General features: G+C 52.8%; 1 protein-coding gene across 10 annotated transcripts in view; it reads left to right on the top strand.

The window, feature by feature from the left end:
• SLC1A7 (solute carrier family 1 member 7) overlaps positions 1–15,179 on the top strand; it is a 77,974-nt gene that overhangs the window by 48,285 nt on the left and 14,510 nt on the right. For 9 of the 10 annotated variants that reach the window (XM_086717019.1, XM_086717021.1, XM_086717020.1 and 6 more), the window contains one exon: positions 9,274–9,489. In XM_086717019.1, coding sequence (XP_086573145.1) covers positions 9,274–9,489 — 216 coding nt within the window. Of the gene's footprint in view, positions 1–9,273; positions 9,490–13,597; positions 13,857–15,179 lie in introns of those variants that run through there. The other variant, XM_025933274.2, reaches the window with a different exon arrangement.

The raw sequence follows: 15,179 nt of genomic DNA, 5'->3' as shown, positions 1-15,179 counted from the left end.
ATTTTTGTTTTTTGGTGGCCCATCAAGGCCCCACCGTTTGCTTCTAAGCTTGGGGAGTCAACTGAGCCTTGTTTTCACACATCCCCAGACAGGCAACACCAGAAAGCAGGGGTGGGTCAGCCCAGCATCTGGATCCAGCGAGGGCCTCCAATTCTCTGTTTGTTCTTTGCCAAAACCTCCTCTCCCCTCATCCTTCAATTTCTTAAACCAGGCATCATTCAAGGGAAACTGAATCCATGTGTTTGTGATTCACTGATGCCGAACATGGCAGAATGTTTTGTAGGCTTCACATCACAGCAAAGAAATCCAAGTGCGTGTGTGGGTTTGTGTGTGACTGCGTGGTGTGTGTCTTTACATGTGCATATGGTGTGCATGTATGTGTGTGCATGTGCATTCCTTTGTATTTATTGTTTTCCTTTCCATTTCTTGTAAAAATTTGAAACTGATTTTTCTTAGAATCAGGAAATCATGTTTGGCCAAAGAAACCTAACACTCCCTTCTCCCCCTTCCTGAGGAACTCTAGCTTGGCAGAAAACTCCCAAACACCCACGTTCTAACTTATTGGAGATGGTCCTGGGCCGAGCGGCTGTTGAAGTCTGGTTTGGAAGCCGGTGTTCAGGGGGCAGCTGTCCGGGCTCCCCAGCACACAGCGAGTGGGAGGGAGGCTGGAGGAACGGGCAGCCTGTGTTCTGGCTCCTCCCCTCAAGCCGTGGGGCAACTTTTCTTAGCAGAGCTCAGCTGACCTCTCAGATGGGAGCTCTGGGATTCTGTCCTTGGCCCTCTTGCCCAGTCAGCTGACCGCCTTACTCATCAAGAAGGGGAACATGGCCCAGCTGTGGGCTGCGGGTGGGGTCAGACCATCAGCCTGGTGACTCCAAAAACCTCCCCAATTTTATCACCCATCGCAGACTCTCTTGTCTTTCCCCCTCATGGTAAAGAATTCCTACTCATCCTGCAAGGATCCATTCAGCAGCCACGTCCTCTGGGAAGCCTGGATTCCCAGGCTAGGCCAGATCCTGCGTCTGGCCCCTGCCAATCATAGCCATGACCCAGGGTTCTGTGTTGTCCAGATGAAGGTCTTTCCACCAACTGGATGGAGTTCCTTGAGGACCAGAAACTCACCTCATTCATTTCTGGGAACCAGAACACCCGGAGAAAGTTTTCAACATGGGGCAGGCTGGGAACATATTAGAGTCTAGGGATGTGCGGGAGGTTTTGAAAAGCTCCCACTATCCTTCTTTGTGGAGAACCATCGCACTGGAGGGTCTCATTCGACGTGGAGAAAGCCTCATTTGGGCTGCCCAGCCTGAGTCCTCGGTGGGTAGACACCAGGAGCCCCCCTGGTGGAGGGAGAGGAGGCAGGAGACCTATTTTCCCTTACTCTGCGGTGTGGGGTGGTTTTTCCTTCCTCTGGAGTGGGGCTCCTTACCATGGCATGGTGGCACCGGTCACAACCAGGGATCCCAAGGAAGTTGTTCCTAATGGTAGAGCAGAGTAGTCATCCTCCACGGGAGCACTCTGGCTCCCTCACACCTGACATTTTTTGCCTAGTGGAAAGAAAGGGGGAGGAGTTCAGCTCTCATGGAATCAGGAACTGGACTTGACCCTTATTACACTTGGGAATACAGCCTTCCTCAAGTGGTTGAGAATGGTCAATGGTCAAACCGTGAGCTCTGAGGGCTGCAGCTTTAGCTCCTCCAGCTTTTACTTTTGATTCAGTTGAAGCTTGTTACTTGCACATTATCTGTGAGCATGTTATTTGCAAGCCCCAGTTAAGCATTGTCCTGGTGCCCAGGGGCCTGGGAAGGAGGGACCTTCAGAGGGCAGTTGGGGATGACAAGACAGCAGTGTCCCACTAGACACAGACCCATGCCTGGCTCTGTGCCTGCCCCCCTCCGGTCCCTCGTCCTTTTCCCACCCCACTTCTGCACTCCGAGCCCACAGCATCTAAAATGGAACCAAAGAACTTTGGTGTGTGTAGCTCCAGAGGACAGAGCTGGGCCCAGAATGGGGAATTCTCTTCCCTGGAGGTGGATTTCATTCTGGCGCCAGGAAGGACTTTCTAATAAGCATAGCTAGCCCATATGGAGGAGCTGACAGAAGGTAGTGGGTTCTCTGTCCTTGGAAATGTGCAGGCAGAGGCAGTAGAGAAATTTGTGCCCTTGGTCGGGGGCACCAGGTCCAGATGATCCCATCTTTAGCCAAGTGGGAGTCTGGGCACCCTGCCTCAGGTCGTAGAAGGAGTTGGCTTGAGGGTGAGGGTGTGGCAGAGCCATCTGGGAAGAGTAACGCGGTGCTAACGTGGCACTTGCTGTCAGCTGCTGGGCCTGTCATCTGCTCTGGGGGTGGAAACAGCAAGGCATGATGCTTGCAAGGGCTGAAGGGATTGTCATGGACCCCCAGATGCCTCCTTCCAGCTGCCTTTCTGATAGACTCCCTGCAGCTGCATCCTGGGGCCTCTTTGGGGGAGCCTCCATGACTGGGTCAGCTGAGGCCAGAGCCCAAGGACTCGGCCATGGGGCTTCCTGTCTCTGACACCCTAGTGCCAGGCTGTTGTGACTATGGATGTTGTCATACTAGTGGACCAGGGTTTTTGTCTACTTATTGGGTGGCCTTAGCAAGTTGCTTGCACACCTCCGGTGACCGGGAGTTCACTACTTCTCAAGGTGGTCCATTCCAGGGCAGAAAGTTATTCCTAGTGCTGAGCTGAAATCTCCTTCCCTATAGCTCTCCCCACCAGTCCCAGCATTCCCCCCCACAGCCCCTGCCCCCTCAGCTGCTTCCCCAGGCCTGCATCTCTGTCAATGCCACCTACCCCAGCTGTAACACACACCTCCCTCCCCTGTCCTTTTCTCAGTGGGTCTCCACCTCAGGGCAAGTCCATGACCTTCTCGACAAGCTCCCCAGGCTTCTGGCCCCATAGCCAGAGGCCCACCAGCCCTTCGGCAGCCCCGTTCCCCAGCTGACTCAGCAAGCTAGCAGCAAACACACCCCAAAGTCCCCTCCCCGCTTGCTGCTGCTGAGGCTCAGCACCCCCCACAACCCCCCCCCCCCCAAATCCCGCCCAGAGTTTGTGCTCTCCCAGCTGTGGAAGCCAGGTCTGGCCCAACACGTGTCCATGCTCAGTTTTATCATGTCAGACTTGGCCCGTGGTCCCAGCCTGCTGGGGTCTGCTTAGTCCCAACTCCCTCATCCAACACATTAGCTGTCGTCTACAAATCTGATCCACATGCTGTCAGTGGCCTTGGCCAAGCCATTGATAAAAAATGATCAGGAAGGAGAGGCAGAGGGAACAGCCCTGAAGCACACCTCCAGGGACCCTCTCAGATTCTCTTCACTCAGGAGAGGGCACTGCCTCAGAGAGTCACTCCCAAAAGCTCCCATCTGTTCCCAAAAGTTCTGGTGCCAACTGCCTTGACGTCACACAGACACACAGTGCCAGAGGCATCCCCTAAACCTGGCAAGAGGACCAAAGCTGGGGACCCACAATGGATGCTTATGGTCATCAGACCTAAGGCGTCCTTTTAATAGTCTCGTCTAGAATTGCACCCTGGTTTGACATCACACACATCAGCAAAGCTGCACCCAGGCTAAGCCAGGTCCTGGGCTTCGAGGACCTGGAACTGAGCCAGATTCAAACCTTCCCTGGAGGAGCTCACAGTCTGCTGGGGCAGGCCGTCACTTAAGAGACAATGACATTGTAGAGCAAATGCTATTAATTGCAATGTATTGAATATTTATTATGTACCAGGCACTGTTCTAAACCTAGATTTACCCTCACAACGAACCATCATTTACCTCCATTTTATCCTCCAGTGGAAACTGAGGCACCCAGAGGCTCAGGAACTTGACAAGGGCTCCCGGCTATTGAGGGATAAATGTGGGAGCATACAGGAGCTGCCTAGCCTACCCAGGTGGGCTCAAGGGGCCCTTCAGAGAGGTGGTGCCCGAGTGGAGACTGGAAAGATGAATAGCAGTAGGAGGGGACAGGAAAGGGGTGCGGGAGGGGCAGGGACAAGGGGGCTGGGTTCCTCACTGCTTCTCTAGCACTCATTCCCTGCCAGCCTGTCGTATGCTGGATTGTCGGTTGGGCCCTGGAGAGTCAGAGGTGAGCATACCAGCAAAGTGCCCCGTAACAAACTGGGAAGCGCGGGGTTCCCTGGCGCAGAGGGTGAGGTGACCCCTCAAGGATGTCTTCCCAGAGGAAGTGACATCTAGGCTGACTGTGGAAAGGCAGGTGGAAATGTATCAGGTTGGGGAAATGTGTGTGGGGTGGAAAAGGGGGCATAGAGAGTTCCAGGCTGAAGGAATAACCATGCAAAGGTGGTTCAGGGAGCAGCAGGAGGCCAGGGTGGCCAGAGCGCACAGGTGAGGAGCACGAGACTGAGTCAGGCCACACTGGACCCAAGGCGTGAAGGAGTGTGCACAGTTCTGAGGGCAGTGGGGAGCCACCAAGGACTTCAAACGGGGAGGCCGTCCCCCGCCCCCAGCAGTCCAGGTAGTCTGTCCACTGTCCACAGTGCGGGGCACGGGCAGCAGTGGGTGCCTCCTGGTGGCAAGAAGGGTCACGATACCTACCTTAGCAGTTGGCGTTACAACCAAATGAGGGTCAGTAAACAGCCTTTTGCTTCCTCAGTAAGGAGCCTGGCAGCTGCTTCCTCCCTTCCCCCACCCCTGCAAGTGAAGCAGTTACCAGATTGAAACAGGCTGGGCCCTTGAGCCCAGCCTGCTTCCCGATCAGTGTAATCTCTTGATCCACAATCCCTGGGCTCTGGGTGGTGGCCAGATGGCTCGAGAGGGAATCCCAGACCTCTCAGCTCCGTGAGGCTCTTCCCCAGGGCCTGCAGGGATCATGCTCCACGGAGTACCCAGCCAGGCTGGGAGTAGGTGAGGTAAGGTTACCTGTTCTCCCCTCCCTGTAAATTACAGAGCCAAAAAGGACATTGGAGTCTCATGAGGAACCTCCCACTCAGTCTAGAAGCCTCGATCTAGCATCCAAACAGGTGGCCATCCAAGCTCCACTTGGATACTTCCAAAGATGGGAAGCTCACCACCACAAATCTACCACGGGACAAGTCGTCAACACTGAGAGTTGAACTACAGACGCATTATATGGACTGTATCACATTAAAATCATGGTCAGCCAAAACTAGAAGACGCTTTTCTTCCCCAGGAGTTAAACCAAGCCTGTCCCGTGGAGAGGCAATGAGTGGAGGAAGCCCCACAGCGTTCTGAATCAGAAACCCCTGTTCCACGCCTGACTCTACAGCTTACCAGCTGGGTGGCTTGGCCAATTATCTCCACCTCCCTGAGTTTTATTTCCCTTCTCTGTAACTCAAACTGTGCAGTCCAATAAGGTAGCCACTTGTCATAAGTATTGAACCCCTGAAATGAAGCTACTACAACTGAGGACCTTAACTTTTTAAAAAAATTACTTTAAATTAAAAATTTTAAACCTGAAGCAGTGTAGAAATTGTTATATTGATTACACGTTGAAATGATAATATTTTGGATATACTGGGTTAAATAAAGCTAAATTATTAAAATCAATTTCACAAAAAATGAATTTCACCTTTTTTTTCAGTTTAAAAAATTTTTGGGGTGCCTGGGTGGCTCAACCACTTAAGCATCTGACTTTGGCTCAGGGCATGATCTCACAGTTCGTGAGTTCGAGCCCCGCATCGGGCTCTGTGCTGACAGCTCGGAGCCTGGAGCCTGCTTCACATTCTGTGTCTCTCTCTCTCTCTGCCCTTCCCCCGCTTGCACTCTGTCTCTCTCTCTCTCTCTCTCTCTCTCTCTCTCAAAAAAAAAAAAAAAAAACCATTAACAAAATTAAAAAATAAAAATGTGACTACTAGGAAATTTAAAATTTTAAAATTGTGGCCTACATGGTGATTCTATAGGGCAACGCTGAGTTAGAATATTTTTTAAGGATCAAGTGAGGTGGATGTTCCAGTGTTTGCAGACAGTTAAGCTCCAGACAATTTATGGTTTCTGTGGCTGCCGGCTACTCAAGGGATTGTGTTTTCCCTCACACAAGCAAGCCATGCTCATTCTGGAAAGAATAGAGAATGTGAATAAACAGTAAAACAAAATGAAAATCACCCATAATCCCACCACCCAAAGATAGCTACTGTTAAACTCTCCAGAGTTTTCTTCTGTGCGTATCCATGTGAGTCCTCACAAAGCCTCCATACCCCAGCCTGTAGGTTCTCAGAAAGGTCACTTTATTTATTATTTATCATTTGTTTGTTTATGGAAAAGTCACTTTAACAGCTTGAACCTCCTTTCTCGTTACCGTGAGTCCCTGCAGTGGCCATTGCCACACGCGGAGTCCGGGGCTTTCCTCATACTTAACCTCCCGACCTTCTTGCCCTCCGCTAACCTGCGGTCACCCTGCACTGCCCACACCAGCCTGGTTGTTCCGTTTCCTCCCCGCGAGCTCCCCTCTCCATGGCTCACCTCTCTCTCCAGCCAGGAGAAGAACCCTTCCCAGTTTAGAGGTTCCAGAGGGGAACTGACTGGGGTCCCAGGTGTCGGAACCTTTCCATTTTATCCATCAGCCCTCTCCTTTCCAGAGCGCCTGCATCAGGTCCCCTCTTGCTCTATGTAGAACCCACACCCCCTCCCTTCCCACATCCTGGTCTGTCCCCGAGTTGGCACCTCCCCTGAGTTAGACCTCTTCTTCCTGAGGGTGGCCTTCTCAGGGGCCCTTTGCTCCTTTCTGAAATCCGATTGTCATGTACGCCCCTGTCCTGCACAATCCTTCAAGGATGTCCGTATCTGGACTGTACATTCTGGAACGGGATCTCGGTCACAGGAGGCTCTCTGCGCCCTGCAGGCGCCCCTCCACTTAACATCAAGTAGGAACATCTTTCCATTGCCACCGTCACCTCTAATGGCTGCTTAGAACTCCATTGCATGGATATGCTGTAACTTTTAATCTAATTCTGCACTGATGATTTCTTGGGTTAGTCCCAGCTGTTTGCTCTTACAAATACCACTTCAGTGTCCTGCAGCCAGGAAATTCTGCTGGATGAGCTGTACTGGACCCCACTTCTCCCTCCTGTCCCCCTTGGCCTGGCACTCAAGGCCACCCCCACTCCTGAACACAGCCCTATCTGTGTGTCCCCCATATCACCATGCCTCTAATGTGACCTGAGCTCTGACCACACTAAACAGCCCAGTGTGCCCACCCTTGGCAGCCTCCCTCTTGGCTTCTGCTGTCTCACTGCCCGCGATATCGGCCCCATCTTCAAATCTTCCTCTTCCTCACAAGAACCAACTCAGATGTTCCCTCCTCCAGGAAGCCCTTCCTGACTCTCCTAGCTAGAAGTGATCCCTCCCTCCTCTGAATAAAGACAGTACGTCCTTGTCCCCTTGCTTATGCTACTAATACAGCCACCCTGTCTCCTGGTTCCTTGAGTCCACTTGTGCCTGTGTCCCCACCTGTATCCTTCCTGACCCTACCCTGCCCCCAATACCAGGAGCAACTTGAGGTTGGGGAGCGATTCTGATTTCTTTCTGTGAACACAGGGCATGGCACAGAGTGGGCATGTGCTAAAGGTTTGAATAAATACGTGAAGGAAAGAGGACAGGCCTGGAGCTGGGGCCCGAGTTCTGGTCCAGCTGGCCACTAGTGTTTTGTGTGACCTCGGGCAGGTCTCCCCCTCAGGGCCACGGCTTCCCTGTGGACTTGGCTGGGGGGATTCCATTGTGGTCAAAGGACTGCTTGGCCCTGCGCCTATGTGCTGGCTCCAGTCTAGGGATAATGGCTCCCATGGATAATAATTGCAGAGCAACCTCCCGTGTCCCTTGCCCGCACAATCCCGTTATGAGCCCTTCAGGATTTATGTCCGAGACCCACCCTAAGCCCATCACTAACATACGGCATACTGGTTGACAAGGGATGAACAGAGATTGTAAACATCCATTCATTGATTCATTATTTATTCCCTCCTTCATTCAGCAAGCTGCTACCAAGCTCACTGCGGCCGGGCCCCGTGCCTGGCTCTGTGGACCCCACATTGAGTCAGACGCGGGCCCAGTGCTGGAGGCACTTTCAGGAAACAGTCAGCAACTCACTGAGGTGGGGGCTGGGGCAGAGGCCAGCACAGGGCCTGGGGGAGCCCAGGAAAGGAGCCTTTGCTCCAGCTGGTCATCAGGGAAAGCTTCCTGGAGGAGCCTTCAACTGTATCTTAACAGAAGAGCGAGCCTTTGCTACAGAGAGCGGGGAAGAGCTGGGCACTCAAGGCAGCAGCTACAGCCTGAGGTGGGGAGAGGTTCACCTTGACCCTGGATGCTGCCTGCGAGTAGTCTAACGATAAGAGGAGTGGGATGGGGAGGGATTATCCACTCTTGTTTACATGATTGAAACCAGACAAATACGTCCTTTATCTGAAAGAATGAAAGGGCTTTGGGGAAAAATCCTTTTGGCAGCAAAGCAAAGCACAAGGATCTCCTTAACTAATCTCTCTGCCCCACCCCGCCAACTGCCCTGGATGGCAGGCAGAGAGCCCAGGGCCAGGCAGGCAGGGGTGGGGAGGAGCCGAGGGGAGACCCACAAGGGCCCTCAACACAGCCTCCCACAGTGACGAAGGGGAACCTGGGCCCAGCGGGTAACCCGGATGGCCACAGGGTGGCACATCTCGGAGAAACCATGGCCCCATTTTAGAGATGGGATCTTGAGGCCCAAAGATGTCACACAGCCGGTTGGCAGAGCCAGGGTGGGGACTCAGCCCAGGGCTCTAACTCACTCTCCTTCGTGAGTTCATTCAGCAAGGCTGCAGCAACCACCTGTGCCCAGAGCTCACTCTGTGCAGGCCTGCCCCTCTTCTCTCGTGTCGTCAGCCTGATGAGAGAGACAGCGACAACCAGGGTCATGACAGAGGCCATGTGCTCCTAACTCTGGGGGAGAGGCAGGGAGTCCAAGATGTCGCCAGAGACGTGACATTGAGCTTGGTCTTATCCAGTGAGTAGCACTTCAGGAAGTGGAGGAATCTGGTGATAGGACACCGGCCAAAGGAAACATGCTGGCAAGGGCCTGGAGGTGTGAAAGTCTGTGGCTGGTGACTCTAGGTGTGGGCCAGAGAGCAGAGCAGAAAAGCAGGATGGAGGGGCCATAGAACTGGATGGCTAGGGGGTCCTCCATGCCTGCATGATCCCTCCAGCACTCTGAGGGTGCTGGGCAGAGCCAGGAGGGGGTGTGAGTGGGTACACCTGAGTGCCCGTCCCCCCCCAGCCCTCAGACCCTGACCCACGTTGCTCTCGCAGCTTGATGTCTGGCCTCGCCTCCCTGGATGCCAAGACCTCCAGCCGCCTGGGCATCCTCACCGTGGCATACTACCTGTGGACCACCTTCGTGGCAGTCATCGTGGGCATCATCATGGTCTCTATCATCCACCCAGGGGGCGCGGCCCAGAAGGAGACGACAGAGCAGAGCGGGAAGCCCATCATGAGCTCGGCCGACGCCCTGCTGGACCTTATCCGGTAATTCTTGCCACCGACCCTACTTGGGGACGCCATGCCTGGGCTGGGGTCACCGGCTCCACAAGCCTGGCCTCACATGTCTACCAGAGGCAGGCTAGGGCATGGGGAGAGGGGTGCTCAAGGTCTGCTCTTGAGGACTGTGGTAACGAGAAGCCACCACAGAGGCCACGCAAACAGTGTCTCTGTTCCCTCAGCCCCTATGCCACCCACTGGGGCCACACTGCGCTGTCTGCCTCCAAGAGACTGGGAGCACCTCAAGGGCAGAACAGGGGTCAGCTACCTGGGATCCCAGCCCCAGCGGGTGGCCTGGCACGGAGCAGGCATTAGCAGGTGTTTGCTGACTGACCGAGCTTGCTTGTGTGCACCCAGCCTCCCCAGTGGCCACGTCCCCCCTGCTTTTTCCTTATCGGTCCTCTCCTCACAGATGAGGGAGTGAGGCTCAAAGAGAGGACGTGACTTTTCCAGGGTCATCCAGCAGGCAGGTCATGGAGCCAGGATTCAATGTGGGCCTAACTCCAAGGGCAGTGATATTTGCCCCATGGTGCCCCTGCCTGAGCCACGCAGATGCTGCTCACCGTCTGTTCCAGGGACCGAGCCCTCCTCCCAGGAAAGCTCTGTAAACCCAGAGATGCATCCACATCTGATCCCCCCCCTTTCCCAAGACTCCATATGGGCCACCCCTCTCCTTTCCATCATTCATTCACTCTCTTGCCAGTGGCCACCCTGGACCGGGCACTCAAGCCTGGCCCTAGCCCCAGAGGAGGGAAAGGCCCACGAACAGACAGGGACAACATGGGGGTGGGGGCTGTGGTGAGGGAAGCACAGGCTGCGGGTGAGTGCAGAGAGCAGACTCAGAGGCGGCAAAGGTGCCCCAGGTAAAGGGTGGGATGAGAGGGAAGGCAGAGGAGCCAGGAGCCCATGCCGGGTTAAGGAAACAGCTGTGCAAAGGTCCTGAGCAGAGAGGGAAAGTGCAGGGAAAAATCCTCACCCACTCAGCATGGCTGGGGCACCAGGGGAAAGGGGAGTGGACATCAGTGTGAAGGATATTGTGACCCAGGCTGAAACTTGTGTTTTGTCCTAAAGGCCACAGGAAATGGGCTTGAAAAACAGAAGTGGCACGATCCGGAAGGCTCCCTCTGGCTGTAGAGTGGAGGTGGAGGGGGGCAGGAGATGGAAGGGAAGACAGGCAGGGATGGGGCCAAGGTGGTGGCCATGGGCACGGGGAGACCGCAGACTGAGGATTGCTCAGACAGTAAAACCAGCAGGAGACAGGAGGGAGGCACGAGCAGGAGGGAGGAGGGGGTGGAGGAGGTGGGCGGTGCTGATCGCGAGGGCACTGGGGCCTCTGGCCTGAACACCCAGCTGGATGGCGGTGTGCTCACCGAGTCACAGGACAATGGTAGAGCGGGTGTGGACTTCCTGGGGAAGATGTCAGCGGATGGTTGGCTGCTGGATCTGAGTCTTTGGGAGAGTCCGAGTGGGAGACGGAGGTTGGGAGACTGGGCCACCGACTCTCATTTTCTCATATCCTGCATCCAGTTTGTTGGCAAATTCTGTCAGCTCTACCTTCAAAACTCCAAACCTTGTCCCTTCTGTCCTCCTCTGTCACTCTCGCCATCTCCCAGACCACTATCACCTCTCATCAGAGTATCCAACCTCGTCACCCTGCTTTCTCTCTGCTTCCCTATGGTCTGTTCTCAGCATAGCCTTTATTACTACCTGATATTATCCTGTCTGTGTACTTTTTCTATTTCTCCTTGTGACTCCCTCACTGGAATAAAATATGTTCCACGAGGGCTAGATCTTTACAAAAATCTGTTCCCTGCTGTATCCTGGAGCCTAGAACAGCGCAGAGGAGGTGCTCGGTGTTTGCTGAATACAGACATAGGACACAGGGTCGCCAGTGGGGCTGGGGTCTAAGCCGTGAGGACACACACTGGTACAGGGAGGAAGTGCCAAGTGTGTGGCTCAGAGGCCCAGGGCGAGCCTTGACCCACATTAGAGGTTTGTGTAGGGCTGATAGAGCAGGAGCAAGCAGAGGAACGGGAGGGGAACCACACCAGGAGAACAGATGTCCTAGAAACCAAGGGAAGAAGAATTTCGAGAAGCTTCATTTCTAAGATCCATTATTTCTAAGATTTAGCAGCTATGATTCATCCTTTCTTGGATTCTATGATTTGAAACAGCCTTTCCTTGTGGTGGAAGGAGTTGGTGCTCGGGGAGTCCCCGCCCTCCCCACCACTGCCTCCCCTGCTCAGGGGCTGAGGGCTCTGGATTGGACACACGTGTCAGAGTCAAATGTTCCAGGAGTGGCTCCTGCTCTTGGTTGCTTTTCACGTGGTGAAAATTGATCCTTCTGGTTTTAGGCTTTCCCCCAGTTGCTCTCAACCCCAAGGCAAGTTGTTTTGCAAAGCTGAGCGGTTGGACCTCACTGGAGCCATTTCTTAGTCAGAGAGTGGGACTGCAGAGAGAGGTCACATGCTTCCTGGGACAGGAAACCAGAACCTTGGGGATGTGAGGTCTTGTCACTGTGTGGTCCTTCCAGGCCCCAGTTTCCCCATTGGTTTTCAAGATCCCTTCTCACTCAGTAGTTCTGAAACACAGAGGCCTACAAACCAGGGAGGAAGCTGCAGGGCATGAGCACAAGCTTCCGGAGGTGGGTTCTGGGAGATGGGGTTGGGAGGATGGTGCAGAACCCAGCCTTGAAGACCTTGAACCCAGGCTGAGGGGTTGGCTTTAGAAACAGGAAGCTGGTGAGTTTGGGAAGGATGGATTGGAGCAGGGCAGAGTGGACAGGATGTGACTGGAGGCAAGGGGATGCTTTGTTTAGGGTGCAGTCACTTCTGCCCCACCTTTATGAAACACCTGCTCTGGGCGAAGACGTGGTGCTGAGAGCTGGGGAGGGGGCAAATGCAAGTCCTTGCAGCAGGCTGCCCTCTGTTTTAGGACAGACAAGAACTGGAGAGCCACTCTTGGAGATCCTTCCTAGCTCTGATGTTCTGGGAGGCCGTGCAGAAAATGAGAACATCAGGAGGGAGGCTTCCAGGGGTCCCCCCACCCTTGCTCTGGCCCAGAGCAGGTGGCTATCTGGCACTGATAACTGACCGAGAACACGGATGGCCAGGGAAAGGAACAGGGAAGTGGGGACAGGTGTGACAGATGAGAAGTCAGAAGGATGGAGGGGCCACCTGAACAGTGAAAGAAGGACGCAGCATAACTCAGGGCTGGCAAGACATGCTTCCATCTCTCAAAGATGATTCCAGAGGAACACAACAGGCCACATCCCCAGACGACTCACCAAGACATGAATTCATTTCCCAGGGCTCCAGAAAACTGACGTCGCCTCACAGTGCAAACTCACAGAAAACAACCCAAACAAGAGGAACACTAATCAGAGCTGGGCCCCTTCTTTTTTTTCCAATCTTATTAAAACACCAGAGAGATGAATTAATGACTTGGCTCTGTTTACAGCTCCCAGTGACCCTCTCAGGGATTGGATGAAGTTCTCCGGGGCTGTGTTTGCAAAGGAACAATCCCCACCTTGGGGCATGGGTTGGTGACATGGGGTTAAGGGCAAGTTTAGAACATCGCAGTGGGGACTTAGAAAGAGTAAGTAAGGAGAAGCGCCACAGACTGTGGCCCTGTCCCAAGTGATGTGCAGGAAGGCTGGGGCCCGTGTATACTTGATGGGCGTGACTACTAATGTCTCCCAAGCACATTACGTCGGAATTTATGCCACCAGGAGCCCAGGCCTCATGGGGCAAATGGGAAGACTTCTCATGGGTATTCAAAGCCACAAGAAAATATTGTACATTTTCCTCTTCAGGAATCAAAAAGTATAATTCGTTAAAGACTACAGGAAAAGTTCATTGATTACTAGTATGAGCACATGTATTAGTCAAGAGTTGCTGTCGGCTGCTGGTTAAGAGAAACCTGAAGCAGCAGAGCCTTAACTGTGGTAAAGGCTTTCGTTTTCTCCCAAATCAATAGTCCAGTGGTAGGCAGCTCATGGTCATCAGGATCCCATGCTCCCCCTATCATATTTATCACTTGGCTTTTATCATCAGTGGGTCCCATGGTCCAAGAAGATTGCTGAACCTCTAGGTAGTATGTCCATGTTCCAGCAGGAAGAAGACAGTTGGAGGAAAGGACCAAAGGGTCCTGGCTGAGTAGGCTCCTTTTCAAGAGTTTTCTGGAAGCACCACCCAATGACTCCTACTTCCTCTCACTGGCCACCCCTTTGGCAAGAGAGGCTGGGAGACAAGGTTTGACAGCAAAGCCCTGTTGGTCCCATAACATGCCAGGGCACCTGCCGGTAAGGAAGGAGAGAATAGAGACTGGGTAGGTAACCCTGCCACAACCCACATTTTAAATTATTCTAATTTTAAAGGAGATTGTAAAGAAATGTACATATGAGGTGTAAGTTCCATTCGGTCTCTTGCAACTTTTGAAATTTCCTAGTTTCAGACTAAAGCAGCCTTCCCTCTAGGTTTCATTAGAAAACTACCTTGTAAGTCACTCGAACCTCCTGGGGTTGTGCCCAGGAGAGATTTTTAGACTATTAACCATTGGCACAGCACGGGCATCCTCCCTTTTGGTCATGAGAACCCAGGCCCAGTGGACCGTTGCATTCTGGCAGCTGTGTGTCTGGCAAGCCCCCGGCATTAACCCTGGCTTTGGTGCTTTGGGTCTGCTTGATGTCAAAAGCCCTTGCAGGCAGCTACTATTCTGTTGGCAAAAATCTGCTCATAACTTGGGGGAAAAAAAGCGCCTCATTTGAGCTTCTGAGATCCCGGCCCCTGACCCCTGCTCCTTCTCTCTCTTGTGACAAAGCTGAAATTAGTGGGAAAAGTCATGACCACTCTTTCCCAGTTTCTGCCTTGGTAGCTCCTTCTAAGGTCTCTTCCTCCTGCCATATGCTTACACGGAACCTATATTTTAATGACGGTGGGGAAAAAATGATAGTTTCTGCTTTCCAACAGTGGCTGCTGCGATGTGAGGTTAAGGAACAATGCGTACTCGTGTCCTCGTATAGAATTCCATGTATGTATGAGCAGGGTCTTGAAAAAGAAGAGATTTGCCAAGAACAAGACTGGGTGGTAAGGTCAGTCCACATGGCCTATTTAAGGAGATGCAAACATGTGAACAAAAATCTTTGTTAGCATCCCCGACTTGGGAAAGATTCCTAGAGGTGGGTTGTCAAGACAAAGGTGTAATAGTTTGCAGACCCTCAGGTGGAATTGCAAGTCACTTTACAGAAAGGTTGCTGCCAGAAACATGTGGGGGTGTCTGGGTCACCAAACCTCCTCAGCACAGAGTATTGTCATTCAAAAATCCTTTGCCAGCTTGATAGGCGAAAAGGAAGTCTAATTTATTGATGAAGTTGAGCATTTTTAAAAAGCTTTTTTGGGCTACTCGTGTTCCTTCTCTTGCAAAGTAGATTGCCTGGTCATGACTTTCGATCGTTTTTCTGTTGAGGTATTAATATTTTTGTGGTCAAGTTATTTATGCAGCAAATATTTGCTGAGGGCCTGTTATGCGCCAGGCACTCTTCCAGTGGCTGGGGACACAGCAGTGAATTAAACAGAGAGATCTCTGCCTTCCAGGAAGCTGATGTTCTAGAGAGAAGAGACAGGAACAAGGAGACAAAGACAAGATTGGTAAAAGCTCTCTACAGATTTAGGACGATA

The sequence above is a fragment of the Puma concolor genome, chromosome C1 (genome assembly GCF_028749965.1).
Source record: "Puma concolor isolate L17-30 chromosome C1, mPumCon1.1.hap2, whole genome shotgun sequence".
Lineage (NCBI taxonomy): Eukaryota > Metazoa > Chordata > Mammalia > Carnivora > Felidae > Puma > Puma concolor.
The sequence above is the reverse complement of the archived record's forward strand: the minus strand, read 5'-3'. Positions and strand labels throughout refer to the sequence as shown.